Source organism: Podarcis raffonei, chromosome 8, assembly GCF_027172205.1.
Source record: "Podarcis raffonei isolate rPodRaf1 chromosome 8, rPodRaf1.pri, whole genome shotgun sequence".
Taxonomy (NCBI): Eukaryota; Metazoa; Chordata; class Lepidosauria; order Squamata; family Lacertidae; genus Podarcis; species Podarcis raffonei.
The window spans coordinates 1986454-2010200 of NC_070609.1; the positions used below are offsets into that span (position 1 = coordinate 1986454).

At 49.6% G+C, this 23747-nt stretch overlaps 1 protein-coding gene across 2 annotated transcripts in view; it reads right to left on the bottom strand.

The window, feature by feature from the left end:
* Positions 1-4042: 4042 nt before the first annotated feature.
* Positions 4043-23747, bottom strand: part of TIMM50 (translocase of inner mitochondrial membrane 50) — a 35234-nt gene continuing 15529 nt past the window's right edge. The window contains exons 4-11 of one of the 2 annotated variants that reach the window (XM_053397624.1): positions 21101-21122; positions 14056-14114; positions 11396-11515; positions 10922-11026; positions 8950-9048; positions 6991-7147; positions 5501-5607; positions 4043-4649 (exon numbers count right to left, since the gene is read on the bottom strand). In XM_053397624.1, coding sequence (XP_053253599.1) covers positions 4548-4649; positions 5501-5607; positions 6991-7147; positions 8950-9048; positions 10922-11026; positions 11396-11515; positions 14056-14114; positions 21101-21122 — 771 coding nt within the window. In that variant the 3' untranslated portion in view covers positions 4043-4547. The remainder of the gene's footprint in view (positions 4650-5500; positions 5608-6990; positions 7148-8949; positions 9049-10921; positions 11027-11395; positions 11516-14055; positions 14115-21100; positions 21123-23747) is intronic. The other variant, XM_053397625.1, reaches the window with a different exon arrangement.

Consider the following 23747-nt stretch of genomic DNA (forward strand, 5'->3'; position numbering starts at 1 on the left):
CTCCTGGGCCTCAACCCTTAGCATGGTGTAGTGGTTAAAGCTAAAGGGACCCCTGACCATTAGGTCCAGTCGTGGCCGACTCTGGAGTTGCGCCGCTCATCTCGCTTTACTGGCCGAGGGAGCCGGCGTACAGCTTCTGGGTCATGTGGCCAGCAGGACTAAGCCGCTTCTGGCGAACCAGAGCAGCGCACGGAAACACCGTTTACCTTCCCGCTGGAGCGGTACCTATTTATCTACTTGCACTTGGACGTGCTTTCGAACTGCTAGGTTGGCAGGAGCAGGGAGCGAGCAACGGGAGCTCACCCCGTCGCAGGGATTCGAACCGCCGACCTTCTGATCGGCAAGCCCTAGGCTCTGTGTCCCTCTGGTGTAGCGGTTAGTGTGCCAGAATAAAACCCAGGAGAGACCAGGGTTCAAATCCCTGCTCAGTCATGCTCACGGGGTGACCTTGGGCCAGCCAGAGTCCTTGAGCCTGAACCTACCTCACAGGATTGTTGTGTGGATAATAATAATAATAATAATAATAATAATAATAATAATAATAATAATAAATTTTATTTATATCCCGCCCTCCCCAGCCGAAGCCGGGCTCAGGGCGGCTAACAACAATCAAATAATCAAACAATCAAATAAACCAACATTCTAAAAATATTTCATTATAAAAATTAATTAAAATCAAGTTAATGGCAACCATTAAACAAAGCTCTGTGCAGGTTGCCAGAGGAGGGAGTCAGGCTGCGCCCTGACCAAAGGCCTGGTGGAACAACTCTGTCTTGCAGGCCCTGCGGAAAGATGTCAGGTCCCGCAGGGCCCTAGTCTCTTGTGACAGAGCGTTCCACCAGATTGGAGCCGCAGCCGAGAAGGCCCTGGCTCTAGTTGAGGCCAGCCTAACCTCTCTGAGGCCTGGGACCTTCAGGATGTTTTTATTTGCAGACCGTAGGTTTCTTTGTGGGGCATACCAGGAGAGGCGGTCCCGTAGGTACGAGGGTCCTAGGCCGTATAGGGCTTTAAAGGTTAAAACCAGCACCTTAAACCTGATCCTGTACTCCACCGGGAGCCAGTGCAGCTGATATAGCACCGGATGAATGTGGTCTCGCAGCGAAGACCCCATAAGGAGTCTCGCCGCGGCATTCTGCACCCGCTGGAGTTTCTGGGTCAGTCTCAAGGGCAGCCCCACGTAGAGCGAGTTACAATAATCCAGTCTGGAGGTGACCGTCGCATGGATCACAGTGGCTAGGTCAGGGCGAGAGAGATAAGGGGCCAACTGCTTAGCTTGGCGGAGATGAAAAAATGCCGCCTTTGTTATAGCTGTAATCTGCGCCTCCATAGAGAGGGAGGTATCGAAGATTACACCCAAACTCTTAACGGACGGTGCTGGCACTAACTGCACCCCCGCAAGAGATGGGAGTTGCCCCCTCAATCCCATATCGTCCCGTCCCAGCCAGAGGACCTCTGTCTTCGAAGGATTTAACTTCAACCGGCTCCCACGTAACCATCCAGCCACAGCCTCCAAGCATCTGGTCAGTGTGTCTGGGGCCGAGTCAGGATGGCCATCCATCAACAGACAGAGTTGGGTGTCATCGGCATACTGATGGCAACCCAGCCCAAAACTCCGAACAAGCTGGGCGAGGGGGCGCATAAAGATGTTAAAAAGCATCGGGGAGAGAATCGCACCCTGAGGCACTCCACACACCAAGGAGTGGCGCGATGACAATTCCCCCCCAAGCGCCACCCTCTGTCCCCGACCAGAGAGAAACGAGCGCAGCCACTGGAGGACTGTGCCCTGGAAGAGAACTGCATATAATACAACTTGAGTCAAGGCAGTCAAAGCGTGGACTGTGTGGCCATCAACAAACCTTATTTCCCTTGTTGATAACAATTACAGTGGTGCCTCGCAAGACGAAATTAATCCGTTCTGCGAGTCTCTTCGTCTTGCGGTTTTTTCGTCTTGCGGAGCACGGCTATTAGCGGCTTAGCGGCTATTAACAGCTTAGAGGCTTTAAGAAAAAGGAAACAAACTCGCAAGAACTCGCAAGACGTTTTCGTCTTGCGAAGCAAGCCCATAGGGAAATTCGTCTTGCGAAGCACCTCAAAAAGCGAAAAACCCTTTCGTCTAGCGAGTTTTTCGTCTTGCGAGGCATTCGTCTTGCGGGGCACCACTGATATATTCCACCTTTTCCTTGGGATATAAATGGAACACATAGATAATAAACAGAACTCTCCCATCACATGATGGTGACGACGACGACGACGGGGTCAGGTGCTTAGCTTAGCACTGATCAATACAACGAATGCCACACTATTTATGCTACCCAAAGTGCCAACAAACAGCCAATTCAGGATGCAGGTAGGAGTCCAGAGAGAACGAGCCTTTTCAGTGGTGGCTCCCCAACCGTGGCAATGTTCTCCCTGGGAAACCTTGCCTGGCACCACCATTGCCTAACTATAGTCCTCAGGCAAAGGCACTCCTCTTTCCCAAGGGATTTGGCTCTTAATCGGCCTTCATCTTTCATTTTGGTAGGGCAGGATGTGTCCTCTTTACGGTGTAGCCGGATGTGCATGCTTGGGTTAATTTCTGACCTTCCAGTTGCTGTTTTTTAATTTGGCATTGTATGCTTTTGAAAAACAGACAAACCTGCGCATGGCTTTTTGGAAGGCACCCCTCTCCACCGCCCAAGTCTGAAATTACTCCGCCCCCCAACACACACGGCGCACAGAGAAGCCCCCCCCTCCTTCCTGTTGTTTGGCTGCAAGGGGGGGGGGCGATATCAGTGCAAAGTAACCTTGCATTCAAAAATCAGCTAGGAGGGGATGCAGACCTCCTTCCAGAGTCACGTCCTGTTTATGTTCTAAACACTTCTGTGCCTCACCCCCCCCCACTCCAGCTGTTTATTCCTCTCATGTTCCCCACCTTAGACAGCCTGGAAAGGGATTTTCTTTGGAGAGGAGAAGGGGGGGGGGGAGTGTGGGAAAGATCTGGATTCAGTTCCTGCCAGGAAGTGTCTTTCCCTGCCCCCCCCCCACATTCTTTCTAAGAAGAATAAGGTAAGGAATGCGGAAAAACACACACACAAACACACACACACACAGCATTTTCAGCTGCCCTGGAAAAAAAGACCAGGAAGGGAATTGGTGCCAGGGACTCACCAGGCCTGCTGTTAATCCCAGAGGGGCCAGGCCTCGCTCCGTGCCACGTGGGCTGGGCACAGATGCTGGGCGTCAGGGGCATGCTCTGTGCTTTGGTTTGAAACTGGTTTGCTCACATGGCACTTGGCAGCCGTTCTGGCCAGTTCAGAGTCAGAGAAGCTGGAACTAAGGACTCACGCTTGCAGGTATTGCACCCGCCCCCGCTGCAGCAACCCAGAGCCGCTGCGGCACATCTTTGCGCAAGAGTTGCGCTTGCGCAGGAAGGAGGCAGAGTTTTGCTCTCTTGCTACCTGGGTGGCTGCTCTGCGCAAAGCTGCTTTTGGCCACATTCCTTAGCTACCCCCCCAACACCCCCAATCTACAAATTCAGTTTCATATCAGTTTCCCACCCAACTCCTATTGCCTGGCTTTTTCTCTTGAGTCCGGCAACTTGGTCAACTGAAGCTGGTGTTCCTAAGATGCTGAGCTGTCCAACATCCTGTTATTTGCGCAGCAAATCACGTATTATATATTTGGGCTGAGGGACAGTCCCGAGCACCAGTAGAAATCCCTGCCCCAGAGGGTTTTACTGACGTTTACAGAGAAGGGGTGGGTGGGAAACCACAAGTCATTTTTTAAAATGCAGCACAACAGCGGAGCAGGAGCGAAACCCCCTCCGACGGCTGTGTGCTCCTCCCCTCCGCACCCCACCCCACCCCACTCTCGCCCAGCATATCCCCAGCTGGCTCTCTTTCCTGTTTACATCCGGACCTGGACTCCGGATGAAGACTGGAGCTGACTTTCCTGCACTGAGATGTCAAGGTGGGGCCAGAGGCAGTCTCTTAGGAAGCAGGTATGAAGACTCGAGCGCACGCATTCACACATTCTGGCTGGGGAAACAGGGCCCGACTGCACCTTTGCTAGAAAGTTGGCCGTTTATTTCAGAGTACACCCAACATTCATTTCTGTTTGCCCCAGAAGAGTAGCAGCAGAGCCTGGAGCCTGAAGGGAACATGATAGCAGGATGCGAGAGACCGGTCTGGAGGCGATCTAGGAGAACACTGCGCGCGCCCCCCCCATCCTCCCCCCTTTCCTGGCTGGGACGGCGAGGCTCACTTCCTTGGCTGCGCACAGGAGAGGCTGCTCAACAGGCCACCACAAATCCTGCTGCTCCAGAAGAGTTCCTCTCCTGGAAAAAGAGAGACCCCAGTCCATGCGCACAGCCGTCCAGGCCTCGGTGGGGATATTGCTGCTGGAAATTAAGGGAAGGGTGAGACGGAGGGTGCCAGCACTTGCAGCCCCCGGCTTTGGGGGGCAAAGTCTGTGCCGCACTCTCAAGTGTGGCTGTCGCCTCCAGAGACCAGAGCGGCCGAGGAGTCCGTTTCTGTGGGCAGCGTGGCTGTCCCTCGAAGGCGCCGGCGTCACTGCTGCTTGGAGCGAGGCCACAGGCGGCTTGCCAGGGAGCCCAGGAAGAGTTGCTGCTTCTTGTGCTGGGAGAGGTCAGAGAGGCGTTGCTGCTCTTCCTGCGAAAGGACAGGCGACACAAACGGGAGCCTGGTCACCACCAAGGAATCCAGAAAGGCTGCCGCCTCGAGCCCTGCCGTTCCCATTCCCGTACATGTGGACGTGTCAAGGAGGCTAGCAGAGTAACTCAGCAGCCTGGCTCATGTGCCATGTTAAGCCAGAGACTTGTTTTTAAACTGCCTTCGTGCAGATGATCAGCAAACCTTGGTTGCTTGCCCAGGGTGGGTTCGGAGAAAAACAAACCGCAAGCCCAGGATCGAACGGCGTGGCGGGGCAGACTCGGGTGCTTGTTTGTTTGCAGGACCACAGCAGCGGAGGGGAAAAGCTGCATGAATTTTTCTTTTTTGGCTGCATGCACCAGCATGCTGCTCACGTCACAGTAAACCATGGTTTGCTTTAAGCTGTGGTTTAATGTGAGGTTGAGCTAGGCATTCTGCAGATCCTCTGAGGCACTTGCCTTCCCTTGATCCGCTGGAGAGGAGAAAAAGGAGAACCAACCAAGACATGGTGGTGGAAGGGAAGAAATTATCTGGGACCCCACTATCTGCAAAATCAACACTCAGACTAAGATCTGTATTGAATGTGGGCTCTTTTTTTGCAGTATTTTGCTCACTGGTTTGGCCTCACCATACGAGATGGTAGTGTTACCACAATGAGCTTTGAACATTCTAAGTAAGCTAAAATATTTATACTTTATTAGCAGGGAAACCAGGATTTCCCAACGAAGCGACTGGGACGGTGACTCTGCAACCCCAGCACCCTGGCCGTGTTTAAGGGCTTCACCAAAGCAGTAGCAGCCTCCCCCACCCAAAGAAAAGGCCTCCAGCCCTGGCTCTGCCCTCCTCCTCACCTGTTCCAGCTGTGACTGCCTGCGCTTGAATGCCTCCAGGGGATCATCTTCCAAGGAGTAGTTTTCCAGCACGGTCCGGACGTCTTCTACGCCACTCAAGGCAATGGCTGCCAGGCAAGAAGGAGGAAACAAACATTAAAGGAGAATCAGCCTGGGTCATGCACACGTTTTATGTATTAGTGACACAGTGGAGGGCAGCTTCCTTATGTCCCTGAGTCAGACCATTGCTCGATCTAGCTCAGGACTGTTTACTCTCTCCAGGGCATGGGCAGGCAAACTAAGGCCTGGGGCCTGGATCTGGCCCAATTGCCTTCTAAATCCGGCCCTTGGGCGGTCCAGGAATCAGTGTCTTTTTACATGAGTAGAATGTGCCCTTTTATTTAAAATGCATCTCTGGGTTATTTGTGGGGCATATGAATTCCTTCATTCCCCCCCCCCCCAATATAGTCTGCCCCCCCACAAGGTCTGAAGGACAGTGGACCGGCCCCTTGCTGAAAAAGTTTGCTGACCCCTGCTCCAGGGTTTCAGGCAAGGAGCCTTTCCCCAGCCCTAGTCTTGGCAGTGAAGAAGGCAGAAGATGGGGTTTCCTGTATTCCACCTGGCAGTGCCTACACGCCATGTAGCTCCTCTCTGCAGCAGTGGGAGCCAGAAATCTGCTGTGTTTCGAAACAGGAGATTGTCTGGCCTTGAAGTTCTGCACCCTGACACTGCCACGGATATGTGGAACTGGCACTCACTGAATACCCTTGGACAGGGATGGGCTTCCTACAAATGCTTTGGGGCAGGCTCGTCCCACGACCTACAGCCCAGCTTTTCTCAACCTTGGGTTCCCAGGTGTGGCTGGAAAACCCCTCCCAACATCCCCAACTGCTGCCCCAGCTGGCTATGGATGATGGGAGCTGTAGTCTAACGACATCTGGGAAGCCAAGGCTGAGAAAGGCTGGGCTAGCCAGATCCCCTGGAAGAGAAAACAAGCTTGTTTTCTGCTCTGGAGAGCAGGACTCAAACCAATGGAGTCAATTACAGTGGTACCTCGGGTTAAGTACTTAATTCGTTCCGGAGGTCCGTACTTAACCTGAAGCACCACTTTAGCTAATGAGGCCTCCTGCTGCCGCCGGAGCACAATTTCTGTTCTCATCCTGAAGCAAAGTGCTTAACCTGAAGCACTATTTCTGGGTTAGCAGAGTCTGTAACCTGAAGTGTATGTAACCTGAAGCATATGTAACCTGAGGTACCACTGTACAAGAAAGACGATTCCAACTAAACCTCAGGAAAAACTTTCCGACAGCAAGAACTGTTCAACGGTGGAACAGTCTCCCCCAGGAGGTTGTGGCCTCTCCTTCCTTGGAGGTTTCTAAGCACAGGTTAGATAGACGGCCATCTATCATGGATGCTTCAGCTGAGAAGCCCCAGCATTGCAGGGGGTTGGGCTAGATGGACTCTACAACCCCATAATTCTATGGTTCTATTTTGGGCGAATGTCTCCTTACTCTTCAGGAAGGCAGCAAGGTCGAAGAGTGTCCGGTCGTCCGAATTCCCGTCCCACTTCTTCAGAGCCATGCCGTTGAAGGGCTGCAGGCGGAACGCCTCCTTCTTGCAGTCCACAACCACCACTTTCGAGGGATCTCTGTTCAGGCAGGAAATATCCTGGCGAGAGGAAGAGAGGCAGGCTGGAGAGGTCACCAGCAGACAAGGCTGGCTTCCTCCCCCAAAAAACTCAACAGGCGTTTTAGGACAGGCCTGCACGCTGCAAGAGGCGCAGAAACTTTCCAAGGTGCAATTGTCCTAGCCTACCTGACAATAAGAGAAATGAGTCAAAGGCCCTGAGAGGTTCAAGAGAGCTTGAAATGGAAACCGTGTCTTGAGATCTAATAACGGCCTTTGAATTTCCTGGTGGAGATTCCTCCCTGCTGCCTCAGAACCTTGTTTTTTTCTTGGCATTTTGAATTTAATACGTAATCTTAATCCAGGTATCCATTTCTGCGATACAGGCACAGGACCTGCCTTGTGTCACAATAACGTTAAGATTGCTGCGACTTTGCTTCCAAATGAGGAACTTCAGGGGCGAGGCGGGGAGAAACTGATCTGAATCTCCCTTGCAATGCAAAACTATTTTCTTTGAAAGTATGAAAACCGTTCCTCTTTCGACCGTCCCATTAAATACTCCCCCCCCCCGCCTCACTCACATGGGCGTTCGTGCTACATCAAAGGCTCCCTCGTTAGAATTGCTCTTTCCTTTTTCCCTGCCTTCAACTCTGCAGCTACAGTCCAAGCCTTCTGCAGTTTTACCATCTCTGAGGAACATCAGAACTGCTCCTCACAGCAGGTGTGTGTGTGTGTGTGTGTGTGTGTGTGAGAGAGAGAGAGAGAGAGAGAACTCCTTGCCCCCTTCCTCTGCCTGCCTCCCCCCTACCCCCCGCCCCGCTTTCACTTAGGGAAATAGAAAGAAAAGAGAATCCACAACAATCAGAAGCGCACATGCCATGGAGCGAAAAAGACACCCCACAGGCTCCGGGGCAGCAGATGGGAGGTGAAGGGAGGGAGGAGGACGGACAGAAGGCAGGCTGGCTTGCAGCGGCGGCGACGCAAAGCCATCCGCACTCTATTGTGGAGCGCAGACATAGGGGAACTCGCATTGCGGAACACGAGGAGGACACCTGCTGCTCCAGCCTTGCGCTCGCCTAGGCTGGGTAGAGGGGCCACGGGTTCGAAACACAGCTGTGGAGGCAAGGCTGCAAGGGAGGCCCAGGTTGCTGCTGCATAACATCGCTTTGCAAGGAGATGCAGACAGGGAGGACCAGCGTCCCTTTGCCAGAGCCCACTGGGAGCGTCGGGACGTTCAAAAGGTCTCAATCCCCCTTGCAGTGCATTCCTGTGGATTTCCACTCTCATTCAGCCCCTCTGGAACTTAACCCTGTGGCAGTGTGAAGAGTCAAGATTGCAGCACGCCAGTTCTCAGTGATTTTAAGGCAATACAGGAGGAGGCCAAGATCAAGATGCCCAGGCAGCACTCAGCAGGCAACTGGTAAAAGGGTAAAGAAATCCCAGGGGCGCTCTCCTCTGTGGGGCTCTGTGTCAAGCGCCAAGCCCACCCTCACCCCAAACAGCTCTCAAAGGAGGCACCAGGGATCCAGTCTGGGAATTGAAGCAGGTGCTCTCATCGATGCTTGCTATAGAGCAAACCCTCCCAGAAGTAGAACAACAACAACAACAACAATAATAATAATTTATTATACCCCGCCCATCTGGCTGAGTCTTCCCAGGTGGAGGAGAGGAAGAAAAAGCAAGATCCTGATTGTGAAAGACGTAACTTTCCCCCAGAGGGATGACAAGCACAACCTGGTGCCATCCAGATGTCGCCACCCAGAGATAAACGTCCACACGAACACACAAGGCCACAAACACCGCTGGGCATTCCCCCCCCCCATGTAAAGCCCGGCTGCAAATACCTTCACGTGGTGCCCATCCATGTAGCGCGTGGCATCGCGGAAAAGCCGGTAGGAGATGAACCCGTGAGGGTCCACGCTGTCGATGAGGGGGAAAGCGGTCTGGAATGGAGAAGGGCAAAGCGGAATCATCTCACGTGCCCCAAACATTTCCAGGATCTCTCTTTGTAACAGCGGGAAGAGCAAGTGAAGGTGCTTTCTGCATCAGGCCATTCAGCTGCTTCCTATACTGGTTCAGAAGGCCATACTGGTACATTTATTTCCCGAATAAACACACAGCTTGATTACACACACACACACACACACACACACACACACAAAGATAAAGCACGGGCCTCGAGGGTCTGGCCTGCCTGTTCTTGCTGGCACTAGCAAAAGGAACAAGCCTCACCCCCCCCCCGAGGGATACTGTGCCAACCTGTGCCTCAGGTCTTGGCCAGCTGTGGGGCACTCTGCCACTAACGGACTTTGCTGTGCCTCCTCATAGGCCAGGGCTGTCGCTTAAAATTCATCTGCCCCAGCTGCAACAAAACAGGTCTCTACAGCCGCAGCAGGCACTGTAACCTTCCAAGAGTTTGACTTCATGCCGAAAGGCACACTCTCCCATCGAGACAGACAGGTGCTAACATCGGGACAAGCCTGCACCACTTCCCAAAAACTCTCAGGCTAGGCTTTCCCTGGACGGCATTCCATAAACGTGGACCAGCTACCAACTGAGCGCAGATAGCGCTTTAGACCTGGGCAAACAAGCCAGGCTGCTCCCTTGTCTTCTGCCCACAAGTCTCCTGGCCACGCTGTTGTTCTCTCCCCACCAGGACAGGCCCACTCAATTAGCACAGTAATAGCCTGGATTCAATGGGCTGAATGGCGGTCCGGCTGGACCCATACATATTCAAATGAGCAGCGGCACGCTCCCCTGTGGGACTCCCCTCCCGCCACTCAAGCGTGAGAAAGGAGAAGTGGAAGGGAGGAGGCTGACCCAGGAGGTGCTGAGCAGGCAGGCAGGCAGGCAGGCCGGCCCTCTCCTACAGGACACAAATTCCTGAGTCCACTGCAAGGCTTTGGGGACCCCAACCCCAACTGTGGACCCCTGCCAGCCCTTGCACCACGCAGATGTGGGATGTGGCACTTGGCACAGAATTCAGGATGTCAAGAAGCCCAGTGTTTTTGTTTTTTAATGAAACAGCAAACTTCTAGCGTTCATGGTTCCTGAGATAAGATGGGCAACAGTCCGCTGGCGGAGACCGGCCAGCTAAGGAGGACGGCCAGCGGCTGGGGTGGAGCCTTCATGTCCTTTCCCCACATCCAACAAAAGCAAAACATGGCAAGGGTACTCAAGATGCATGATTTACACAGGCTGTGTAAGTACAGTGGTACCTCGGGTTAAGAACTTAATTCGTTTCAGAGGTCCATTCTTAACCTGAAACTGTTCTTAACCTGAAGCACCACTTTAGCTAATGGGGCCTCCCGCTGCCGCTGTGCCGCCAGAGCACGACTTCTGTTCTCATCCTGAAGCAAAGTTCTTAACCCGAGGTACTATTTCTGGGTTAGCAGAGCCTGTAACCTGAGGTTCCACTGTATTTGGGGTGTGTGTGTGTGTGTTAGTGTGGGGGCTCCAGCCTTGACCTGCTTTCTCTGGGCTCTTACATTCCCACAACCCTTTTAAGTCCTTCATTCTTACGACCCCCTTCAAGGCTCTCCCACTGTCCAGCCTGTCCTGCAGGTAGAGAAGCATCCCTGCAGCCCTCCTTAACACACCCTGAACACACACAAAAACACACACGCAAGCGGAGGAGAGGGTTTGTGTGGGAATACGCCGCTGGAGGAGGAAAAGTGGTGCACACCTGTATTTCCGCCTAAGCAGAGCCATCTTTGGATCCTGGGATCAGGGTCAGAAACTGACTCCGCCTTGCTCTAGCTCCAGGACTAAGGAAGCCAAGCCATGCCTGGCAGGGGGCAGCGAAAGAGCACTCACCATGCCCGTTTCAGAGGTGAAGATGACGATTTCAAAGAGAGGCGCCAACTGCTGGAACAGGTTGTCAATGCCTGGCCTCTTCTTGAAGCGCCAGCCGGTCACTAACTGAGGGAGGGGGGGAGAACAGCATCAGGGCGGTTGGGGTACAAGAGGCGAGAAAGTAGAGCCCTGGGAGAAAGATACAGGACCAGCTGCACAGAAAGAGCGCTTGCCAACCAGCACAGATCAACGCTGGCAGGAGACCAGGAAAAGTCCATGACCCGTCCCCAAATACTAAGGCAGCTCTTACTGCATATCCCAGCTACCGCACTGCAAACAGGTGTGCAGGAAACAGTCAATGGCTCCCCTTGTGCTGTCCGTCAAGGGATAGGCTACCATATCACTTAATCTGACCAAGTGATACTCAGGTGGGGTGGGGGGAAACGAGTACGTTTGCTGCACCTCCCTAAATGCTGCCCCAGGACGGATACGCACCGACCATTCCGGATGAAGGAGAACATCTGTGAGTTCGATGACTAGAGTGTAAGGGGGCTGGTAATAGGGCTCCTTCAGGGGGTCTGGGAGCAGCTTAGGACTGGTTGGTTCTATGATCATCTGCAAAAGACACAAAGAGCAGAAGCAGCAGTTAAAAGAGTGGAGGACAGACCCTTCCTTCCTTTGGGGCGTCCAACTTAGAGGTTACCAGAGCATAAGAGACAGAAGCTAGGCTGTCTCTGTCCACATAGGCAAACTAAGGCCCGCGGGCCGGATCAGGCCCAACTGACTTCTAAATCTGGCCCGCGGACGGTCCAGGAATCGCTGTGTAGATTGCCAGCACCTTCTTTCCCTTTCCTTCTCCCTCACACGGCAGAAGCTCCTCCCTCCCTCCTCCTGGCTTCTCCCTGCCCTGCCTAGAGGAGGAAGGGGGCTGGGCTCTGTTGGTGCCAGCCCCTCTCCGGAACCCTTTTGCGCACCTCTCACCGTCCCTCGTTCATTCTCCCCCCTCAAAATATAGTCCGCCCCCCCCACAAGGTCTGAGGGACAGTGGACCCCGGCCCCCTGCTGAAAAAGTTTGAGGACCCCTGACATAGGGGCACAGTAGGGTTACCAGCCAAAGCTAATGGAGTTTAATTACTTTCTAACTATAATCTTTCATTATCTGATGACACCTTCAGTTCTGATCTGGTAAAAAGGAAGGAAATAATTAGCAGCCGCAGCCGCAGCAGCCACTGTTCTGGAGCTGCATACAGAGGAGAGGATCCAGACTGCTTCAATTGTGTCGAAACAGTTGTTCTGATCTGTACATTTTATTACTTCTTTCAATTAAGCGGAGAAACACAACACTTGTACACTGTGCAAGTTTTTTTTCTTTTCTTTGCAAAGACCTTCAAACTTTGCAGTTTGTTTTAAAGCCAGTCTTCACAGTATCCAGACAGACCGAAAAGCCAAGGTGCGTTCTTGCAGCTGCTACAAGGATAAAGTCTTTGTAGAGCGGACTCCCCCCCTCCCCCAGCTGTGCCTGGCGATGGTCCTTAAAAGGACCATGAGCGCCCAAGCAAAGCAAAGCTGTCGGGCTCAAAGCAGCTTGCACGCTGGCAATAGCAGAGTTCAGGTCAGCGATTTTATCACCCTGGGGGCAGATGGGATTCTCAGCGCACAGCAGCGGCAAGAGGCACAGAGGTGCTGATAGCAAAGCAATAACCCAGGAGCAGAAGCCATACAGATACTGTCACAAAAACCTCAAGGCCTGTCAGGCTTGGTGACTGGTGGTTTGCTTCCTTTTTTTTAACCAGTCCATCCACCTGCACACACTTCAATCTCACAGGGGTCATTTGGGAAGAGAAGACTGAGAGGTGAAGACTGAGAGGTCAAAGGCCTGGAAACGATGCCTTATGAGGAACGGCTAAGGGAGCTGGGCATGTTTAGCCTGGAGAAGAGGAGGTTAAGGGGTGATATGATAGGCATGTTCAAATATATAGAAGGCTGTCATATAGAGGAGGGAGAAAGGTTGTTTTCTGCTGCTCCAGAGAAGCGGACACGGAGCAATGGATCCAAACTACAAGAAAGAAGATTCCACCTAAACATTAGGAAGAACTTCCTGACAGTAAGAGCTGTTTGACAGTGGAATTTGCTGCCGGGGAGTGTGGTGGAGTCTCCTTCTTTGGAGGTCTTTAAGCAGAGGCTTGACAACCGTATGTCAGGAGTGCTCTGATGGTGTTTCCTGCTTGGCAGGGGGTTGGACTCGATGGCCCTTGTGGTCTCTTCCAACTCTAGGATTCTATGATTCTATGTGATATGACCGTCATCTTCAGATATCTGAAGGGCAAGCGTGGTTTTTTGAGGGGGGGGGTTGCTGCTCAAGAGGGTAGAAACTGAGCCAATGGATTCAAATCACAAGAAAGGAGATTCCAACTGAACATCAGAAAGAACTTTCTGTAGGGAAGAGCTGTTTGACAGTGGAACGGACTCCACTGGAACCTGGGCTCTGTTTATTAAGCAGAGGCTGGATGGACATCTGTCAGCGGTTCTTTAGCTGCGATTCCTGCATTCCTGCATGTAAGACTTAGTTTAAATAAAACTAGCTCATCGGTAAGACGCCTGGAGTCCATCTTCAAAAGTCACTTCTAAGTTCTGAGCGCGCTCTCTCTCTCTCTCTGTGTGTGTGTGTGTGTAAAAGCAACAACTGTTTTCAACATACAAACTCATAATAAGCCATGACATTGGCTTAAATGCAGAGCATAAAGCCAACAGAAGAAAGCGTTCAGAGCCACTGGCACACGCGCACAAAGGCTCTGGGTGCCCCTGGGCTGAAATCAACAAAACTGCTGCTAAGAATTCAGAGTAGCAGCACCCATTTGCAAACAGGTGTTTCAACGGGAGAAAACAAAACCAGCTTTTCTTCTGGTCACGGCACTTAATACTGGCAAAGGGGTGTTAAGGTCTCCTTGTGTTTCTCCACAACCAGGAACTTGCTTTAAACTTAAAGGATCCGAGGGCCTGAACTCTTGGGACACAGAAGTACCTGCACAGCAACTTACCTTTTTTAAAACCCAGTTAGGATACAGCTCCTGGTGACACTTAGGGGAAGCCAATTTTTTACGTTTGGGGAGAATCAGGAACAGATTCTGAAAAAGGACCACAGAAGGCTCACTCACCTGCCTGTAATCTTTAAAGTATTTGTATGATCTTCGGAGCTGCTGGATCACTACAGGATCTGAAAGCCAATGTAGAGAACAGGGTCACCATGAGAAACACCTTGCAGGAATGTCAAGGCACCTGAGTTTATGCTCTGCACGTGTCTGAACTTTGTTTCTTCCCTCCAAATACTTGGAGGGGATTTTTTTGTCAAGGAAGGACGGTGCGTGTCTCTGCGCTGGTAGACTTTACTCACACAGATGTGCCTTTCTGCTTTAACTGTCAAGGCTTCAGGCAGAGGATCTAGGGGGACCTAGCAAAACAGTCTCAGCTCCCTCAGAAATCAAGAACTACACTTCCTGGGGATCTTTGTGGGGCTGGATAAGCTATTCCAGTTATATCTGTTTCAAGCCAGTTTATGTTCAACCTCGCTTGTTGTTTCATTTATCACTGGGAAGAAAAAACTCCCTCCTGGACTGAAAAGTGTTCCCAGAACCGAGAGAGGTAATATTTAGCTGTGATTCCTGACTTTGCAGGGGGATTGAGCTAGATGACACTTTGGGTCCTGTCCAAGTCTGCAATTCTATGATTCTAGTAAGCGTAAGGCTGCCAAAAGTTAAATCTATCTGTGAATGGGTATTAACTAAGCACAGTTCTGTGGCTGGCAGCTTAGCCGAGGCTCCCTGTTCTGTAACACCCCCCAGTCCCCCCCCCAAGCCATCTGATGCAGTTTGAACATATGCGGAGTCCTGCAGTCCTTCCAAAAGAATACTAATGGATTCCTCAATTACCAGCTCACTTAAGCAGAGGTCAGGCTGAAGAAGAAAGAGCGTGTGAGCCGAGACCACAGTCCCACACCAGCGCTGTTAACTATCCCTCTGAGATTACAGCTTCAGCATCTTAGCGCCAGGGTTATTCAAACAGAAACTGTAAGTTAATCAATCAAAGGCAGGCGCATTGAATGGGGCGTAATTTGGGAGCCATTGTCATGATAATTGAAGCTGAGCAGCTGGGGAGGAGACTGGCTGCACCAACACACAGGCCAAAGGGATTCAGGTGTCTGCCGGGGGCTTATATGGTGGAATTTGGCTGAGAGGCTGCCGCCGCCAGACTGAAACGCCTCATTTTTAGACAGTTGGCTGCAACAGGAAGGAATGAAGTTAAACCGGTATTAATGCTCATCCAACTTGGATGCACCAGAATCTGTTCCGACTTTTAGATCAATCTCTTCTCTCGGTCAACAGAGCCTGTGAGAAGAAACAAGGCTTTACTTGAGGAGGCTCCGTGCACCACAGAAAGATGCAACTGGCCACAATGATCTACAGTCTATGTTGTCGACTGATTTCAAAGCAAGCGGCACTTTTGATTGGAAGCTGCCTGGAAAGCCACACCGCTTCAAACACTTGCTTCAGTGTCTGTGCATTTCTAGCGACCTACGACGTTACGCTATAAAAAAATTAAGGCCGTTCGTTTTGTTTTCTAGAAACCAGCTTAAAAATTCCGGCAGGCATTCGCTGGTCAAGAACAAAGCTCAAATAATTGGTATTTATTTACATAATCTGTTACCTGCCCTAAAGCTTTTGATATCTGGTTTGCTGCAACAAAGGACAGGATCAGTCTTCCAGCTCTGTATATGTAAACAGGCTAGATAACATGGGGCAGGCAGCATGATTTAGATCATTTTGCACCATATATTAAATTATCTAATAGACTGGATTTCTCTGCCTCAAGGAATGCTCTCCTCCCACTCATCCATCTGCACTTGGGAGCTTCTGCTTTGGCTTCCATCTGATGTACATTAGCCCCAACAACAGATGTGGGAAATAAAATAGAAGAAGAAGAAGAAGAAGAAGAAGAAGAAGAAGACGACGACGTATATGCTGCCCATCTGACTGGGTTGCCCCAGCCACTCTGGGTGGTTTCCAACAAATTAAAACATCAAACATTAAAAACTATACCTTTGGCCCTCGGGATGCCACTGAACTACAACTCCCATCATCCCTGGCAACTGGTCATGTTTGACGGGGCTGATGGGAGTTGTAGTTCAGCAACACCTGGTGGGTTAAGGGCTCCCCAGCCCTACTCTAGAAGGAGCAGGGCTTTCGCTATGGCAGTCTTAAATTTCTCTAAGATCCAGCTCCTCCCTGCTGTCTTTTCGAAGGAAGCCGAAGACACTTTCTCCCCAAACGTCCTTGATTTTAAAGATGTTTGGCTTTGCTTCTTGCGCTGCTTCTGCTGCTGTTTATTGAACTTGGGCTCTTGATTTCACCTGCCCATTTTACTGGCTGCTGTTTCCATTCTTTGTTGTAAAATGCTAGCACAGCGTTTCCCAAACTTGGGTGTCTTCTTTTTTTGGACTACGATTCCTATCATCCCTGATCACTGGTCTTGCTAGCTAGGGATGATGGGAACTGTAGTAAAAAACCCCAACAACACCCAAGTTTGGGGAATGTTGTGTTAGACACCTCCCAACGAATGGTGAGCGATTTTAAAAGCTAAGCTTTTAAAGATTCCTTTGGGTGAAGTAAGCTGACAGTTAAATAAGACACAAGGAGAGCGAAGGAGGGTTGCAGAGAGCAATTTCGGTGCTCCCTGCGCAAGGACCGGGGCAGAGCAGCTTACACAAAACGTGCCAACAGGAAACTGTACAACTTTCTGCCAATGGCTGGATGAGGTTGGGGACTTAGTTGAAAATCTGGACGGCAGGGAAAGGGGTGGGAAAGAGAAATAATAAATCTATTGTGGGCCACAATGGGGCCACGACTGGAGAATGCCTTTTAATCTGCTGGGAGCATATGCCAGGCCGGCTGAAAGGAGCTGGCGAAAGAAGCTTCCTATCCCAGGCAAACCCCCCCCCCACAACACCCTCCCCTCCCTACTGGCTTCCTACATATTTTATCGGGAAAGTTCCCCTAACTGGGCAATCTGCTTTCTGAAAGCCCTGCGCTAAGTTCCATCTGGCCTTCTATTGTACAGACTCCACCCCCCCAGAGCCTCCGTTCGCTTTTGAAACTTCTGGACTGCGAAAGCCTATTAAATTAATAAATAAATGACCCCGCTCATGTGCAAGTATTTCAGGACAAGGGAGCTAGAAATAGCCCAACAGTGTCTTTACTAAACCAAGCTCAAAAGTGTGCATTTTTTTGGCAAGGGGCAAAAGCTGTTGACGATGCACCAGGGAGGGGATGCTGGGAAGACGATGGTTGCTCCGCGGAGCGGGACCGTTGGAGACACCCAAAACTAAGCACTCCGAGGAGAGAATCACGCCTGGGGATCCCTGTGGGCCAGACCTGCAGCTGCAAAGCAAAATCTCAGGCAACCAAGACACTCCAATGGCATAGCTGTCAACTTTTCCCTTTTCTTGAGAGGAATCCTATTCGGAATAAAGGAATTTCCCTTTAAAAAAGGGAAAAGTTGACAGCTCTGCAATGGTAGGGAAAAGGAGAGGCCTCTGCAAACCCGATTCTCTCCAGGTATTTGTGACGACAACCCCCGTCATCGCTCTGGGCCGCTGGTCATTCTGGCTGGGAGGGATGGGAGTTTGAAACACCTGATGGGCACCAGGTTGGAGGAAGCTGCTTCAGAGTCTGACCCAAAGCTCTCGCTCCCCACAGGATTCTGTCTTGAAATCTGCCTCTCCACCTGCCCCTCTCTCTTCAAAAGCGGAATAGCTAAAGAGGACATCTGGAATGGCTATGGCTTTGCCTTGCCCCGGGGGACAGGCACACACCCCCTCGCACCCCCCTCTCTCCTGCCCCAAAGGCTCCCCGTCTCTCCATTCATTCGCATCGTAACCTCAGTGACTGCTCTTTGCCTCCAGCAGCCCCCAAGAACGGGCATGGGGGGGTTGGGTGTCTGTGGGGCGCAGCAGAAGCATTGTGAACTCCCCCCCCCCAGCACAAGTTCCGCCTGACCTTCTGTTCTCGACAAGGGGCAGGCGTGCTGTTTATGCACCGGTACATCTGCTCTCAAGGCAGCCGCAGAAAAAAGCCTCCTCCCCAAACCTTTCACCCGTCCAATTAGAAATGTAAAGCAATTCTGGTTTTTCCTGGAAGTGTTACGTGGGGTTTTAAATTTTTTCCCCTCTGTAAAGAGGTGGGTGGGTGAGCAGGTCACGCCTGTTGCTGTTCCCTTACTCTCTGGTTTAACACGTCAAGGAATTAACATATTTATAGCTTAACTTCTGGGGCATTGCATCTCTCCCCCCAGCCAGCCCACCAGACTTCTCAGCTGCTTAAATACTGAAGTGTTGGAAGGTGCTTGGCTAGCTGGCAGCACAAATTTAAAACTCTAAAGACTGGCTCAGGCTTTTATCAGATGTGCCTTGAGCTGCGAAGAAGGTGCGTGAGCAGGGAAAATCTATTGATGCACACAAGGTATAAAATGCTATCGTGTGAGGAAGAAACGGTAAAATCTGCTATGATTAAATGGGCACAAGATATTGGTCATAATATTTTGTTTGCGGACTGGGAGCAGTTGTGGACCACTGGGATTAAATTTACGGCATGTAATGCCTTAAGAGAGAATATTATGAAAATGATGTATAGGTGGTACATGACCCCAGTCAAGCTTGCAAAAATATACCATAAATGTTGGAAATGTAAGGAGATTGAAGGTACATTCTTTCACCTTTGGTGGACGTGCCCGAGGATTAAGGCTTTCTGGGCGATGATTTATAATGAAATGAAAAAGGTATTTAAGTATATTTTTGTGAAGAAACCAGAGGCCTTTCTCCTGGGCATAGTCGGCCAATTGGTGCCAAAGAAGGATAGAACTTTTTTTATGTACGCTACAGCAGCAGCAAGAATACTCATTACAAAGTATTGGAAGACACAAGAATTACCCACCTTGGAAGAATGGCAGATGCAAGTAATCAACTATATGGAAATGGCTGAGAAGACTGGCAGAATCTGAGACCAGGGAGAAGAGTTGGTGGAAGAAGATTGGAGGAAATTTAAAACTTATTTACAGAAGTATTGTAAAATGTATGAATGCTGATGACATTGAATTAAAATGAAGGGGTTCTAGTAATAAGAGATAAAAATTTGAAATTTGGGAGGTAAAATAAATAAGGATAAAGTAGTAGGATACGAATTTGCTGAACTAATTGTTAAAAAGGGATATAAAAAAGGGAGGCGTGAGGAAGTCAGGAAAATAAGTTAATTGAAGATGAATAATTGGAAAAGAGTGATTTGTGTTTTTCTTATTCTACTTTTTGAGTGTTGATTGTCTTTTTTTGTTTTCTTGTTAAATGTTTGTATTTTATGTATCGTGAAAGTTTGTATTGTTGTGTTTTATATTTTCTTTGTGTTTTTATTGTTCTACTTTTTTATTGTTAAACTTAATAAAATATTACTTAAAAAAATAAAAATGCTATCGTGTCCCAAATTGCACCTGGGTCAAACAGCAGCTTTAATGTAAAACCATTGAGAACTAAGAACGGTGGCCCTTTCCCCCATTCTAGCGTTTTTGACCTTTGTTCTGTGCAGCTTTAAGGTCAGGCTGCAACCCAGGATACTTCAGACTTCTCCAACTTGCTGCTCTGGAGATGTTGTTGGGACTACAGTTCCCATCATGCCCCAAACACGGACCTTGCTAGGTGGGGCTCAGGGGAGTTCAAAGTGCCTGGATGTCTGCAGGTGAAGATGATGGACTATATGGAACTTGCCGAACTGACTGGGAGACTCCGTGACCAGAGAGAAGAGGCGGTGGAAGAAGACTGAAAGAAGTTTAAAGAATATTTGAAAAAATATGCTAATATTTAAAATCTTAGAATAGCTTTGGAAGTGGATATAGGCTGTAGGGTTAGAAGTGGAAGATAGTGTATTTTAGAATAGTATTATTTGTCAGGGATAAAATGTGAAGATTCTTATGGTAAAAGTAAGTGTAACTAAGAAAATGGTTAAAATTATGATATATGTAAACTGCTAAAGATGAGGTAAAATGAAAATCAGATGGGGGGGGGGGACTTGGGGAAGCTCACCTAACAATGTTTAGAAAAAATAAGGATAAGACAAGAATCTGTTTGTATTGTTTGTTTTTCTGTTTGTGTTGTCTAGTTGTGTTATCCAGCTCCGAGGGCCTTCTGGCGGTTCCCTCATTGCGAGAAGTGAGGTTGCAGGGAACCAGACAGAGGGCCTTCTCGGTGGTGGCGCCCGCCCTGTGGAACACCCTCCCTTCAGATGTAAAGGAAATAAGCAGCTATCCTATCTTTAAAAGACAACTGAAGGCAGCCCTGTTCAGGGAAGTTTTTAAATATTTAATGCCGTACTGTTTTTAACACTTGATTGGGAGCCGCCCAGAGTGGCTGGGGAAACTCAGCCAGGTGGGCGGGGTATAAATAATAAATAAATAAATAAAAATTATTATTATTATTATTATTATTATTATTATTATTATTATTATTATTATAAAATGAATTAAAAAATTTGGGGGAAAGAAACAATGAAGTGCCTGGAGGTCACCAGGCTGAGGAAGGCTGCACTCAATGACACTTCCGCTAGTCATCATGCTCTCCTAGTTTCCATTCAGAGCATGCATAAAGCTCTCTTCTACGAGCACTCGGAAAGCTGCCTAGCAGGCCTTAGAAGCCACCAGAGTACCTGTTTCGCTCTCAAATGCACTCAAATCTGGTCCACACAAACGGTGAGGGCTCATCACTGTGCTGGGAAAGTACCACAAGGACTAGTCGTCAGGTAAGCATGAATCTTATGGCTTTTCAGCTGCTCCAGTTCCACTTTTGACTGATTAGCCATTACAAAAACTTCAGGAGGTAATTCAACTGAAACGTGGAGAACATTCACACGCCTGCAACAAAACGGCATCTGTACTGCAAGATCTGAGGTGGGAATTGGCATATTTGTAGGGATGAAAGCACGGGATTCTTAAAACATAAAAAGCCCAAGCGCTGACTAAGGTATTCCGAGGCGCAGAAAGGCCCCTAGAACAACATCTCTTTCTCAAGTCTTCCAGTGCTACCAAGAAGGGCTCTCCTCCGCCTAGCTGGCTGTGACCCCAACATATCAAGGCGACTTTTAAAAAGCAGGAAGTGGTTTGCCTACTCACCATTATCAAACTCATCGGGGATCTGCAAAGAGAAAGAGAAGGTAGTATAATTCTTTTGACTCCACAGCATGTTTCAAGCCATAAGGCAAAAGCAGAGGGGAAACAGCCTGTGAGTGTGCCTATTTCGCAGTTCATTTATTCTGACCAAGCATAAGTAAGGCTCAGCTACAGTTACTATTTTGCCTTTTATGTCTTAAAACCTCCCCAGCAGCTGTACCCACGCCATTTTACAGTTTACTTATTACATTTATATTCTGTTCTTCCCCCACAAAAGGAGCCCAGGGAGGCAAACGCATCAGCCTTAAAACACAATTAAAAAAACCACTGCAACTTCCCTACCCCGAAAGCAAGCAAAGCTGGAGGAAGGATTTTCACGCAAGTGTTTTACCAATTTCAGCTTGTTCAGCCCTATGAAGCAAGAAGCCCTGGCATTCCTATTTTATCAAGGTCCTGAAGGTCCCAGGCCTCAGAGAGGTTAGGCTGGCCTCAACTAGAGCCAGGGCTGTCTCGGCTGCGGCTCTGACCTGGTGGAACACTCTGTCACAAGAGACTAGGGCCCTGCGGGACTTGACATCTTTCCGCAGGGCCTGCAAGACAGAGCTGTTCCACCAGGCCTTTGGTCAGGGCACAGCCTGACTCCCTCCTCAATCCGCACAGAATTTTGCTTAACGGTTGCCATCAATTTGATTTTAATTAATTTTTATAAGGGATTTTTTTTTTTGAATGTTGGATTATTGATTGTTGTTAGCCGCCCTGAGCCCGGCTTCGGCTGGGGAGGGCAGGATATAAACAAAATTTATTATTATTATTATTATCAGCAATAACAGAAAATTAGACAGAGAAGCCCAACCAATTCAAGATTCCGGACCTGGAGGATCCAAATTCCCACATGGGAACACGCAGCTGCCTTTTACCTTTGATGGGCACCAGAAAACCTTGAAATGGGAAATGCATCTTTATAGACTTGTTTGGTCTACATTCGTTTTATTCATTTAATTTATATACACCCTTCATCTGAGGATCACAGGATGGTTTACAGTATAAAACTACAAAAATACATAGCACAATAACAAACAAAACCAGTTTAAAAGGCCATAGATTGTTTAATTAGCCAAAGCCTAGGAGAAGAGGAACGATTCACCTGGTGCTAAATGTATGTAATGAAGGCCCAAGGCAAGCCTCCCTGGGAAAAGCATTCCACAATGGGGAGCCACCACAGGAAAGGCCCATTCCAGTGTGGCCAGCTTCTGGACCCCTCGTGGAGGGGGCACATGAAGAAGGGCCTCAAATGATGATTGCAGGGTCTCGGTAGGTTCGTATGGAGAGAGGGGGTCCTCGAGGTATTGCAGTGTGAAAGGCTTCTATCTCACCACAGAGCAATGTGCGGGTCAATGAGCCATGAGAGATCAAGATAATCTTCAAGGGTGAAGACAGCCCAGGCTGGACATTCGGAAAGCCCAACTGCCTTGCTCCCTCCCCACTGTTAGCTTGATCTGGGGAGGCAACTCTTACATGATAGACGCAGGGGTCAGCAAACTTTTCAGCAGGGGGCCAGTCCACTGTCCTTCAGACCTTGTGGGAGGCCGGACTATATTTTTTTGTAGGGGACACAAAAGAACGAATTCCTATGCCCCACAAATAACCCAGAGATGCATTCTAAATAAAAGGACACATTCTACTCATGTAAAAACACCAGGCAGGCCCCACAAATAACCCAGAGATGCGTTTTAAAATAAAAGGGCACATTTTACTCATGTAAAAACACGCTGATTCCCGGACTGTCCACGGGCCGGATTGAGAAGGCTATTGGGCCGGATACGGCCCCTGGGCCTTAGTTTGCCTACCCATGTGCTAGAGCTCCGTAGCAGAATGGATGCACACATTGCTCAGGTGCCTCCAACAAGCCAGCCAAATCTCACCAGTGAAAATGCTCTTGGAACGACGCTGCGTAGCAGCAGCATGACTTGCTTCCTTCCTTCCTTCAATGTTTACAGAGCAGCAACTACCTCAGGGATGTGGCAGCTGTGGACAGTGGTTTCATGCTGGCTGTTCCTCCAATGCAGACGGGTCAGTGGAAAACAGGCAGGGTCAAAATGGGCAACAGGAAGGAAGAGTAGCACACACAGAAAACATGGGTCATTGTTGGTTTGTGTGTGTGTGGCGGGGGTGTATTTATTTCCCATAACCCACAGCACCCTTCCAGGAGCAGGGACCTATTTTTAAAAAGGACAGGCAGGATACGGTGGAGACCCTGACACACAGGAAACTTAGCAAGACAACGCTTTGGTACAACAAGAGGAATTGACATGGCTGGGAGTGGGGGCTGTGTTTGCTCTGCAGAGCTGGTGGAAGCCACAACGTGGGTTCAGGAGTTGTCATTGCTGCACCTACGCAAAGATGCCCTAGGGCAGCCTTCGCCACCTGCCAGCTGTCTGGACTTGCATCCTGGTGCTGATGCGAGTTTTAATCCAAAGGGCACCAGAATTGCGAAGGCTGCCCTAGGAAGACAAGAAACAGGATTTTGAAGCAATGGAGAGGTTTTGTCACAGATTCTGGAGGTGCATTGAGGAAGCGGCTCTGGAAGTCAGCTATCCATTGAACAGGATTATGTCCTTCTATTGTATAAAGCTCTTACAAATTGTTTCGT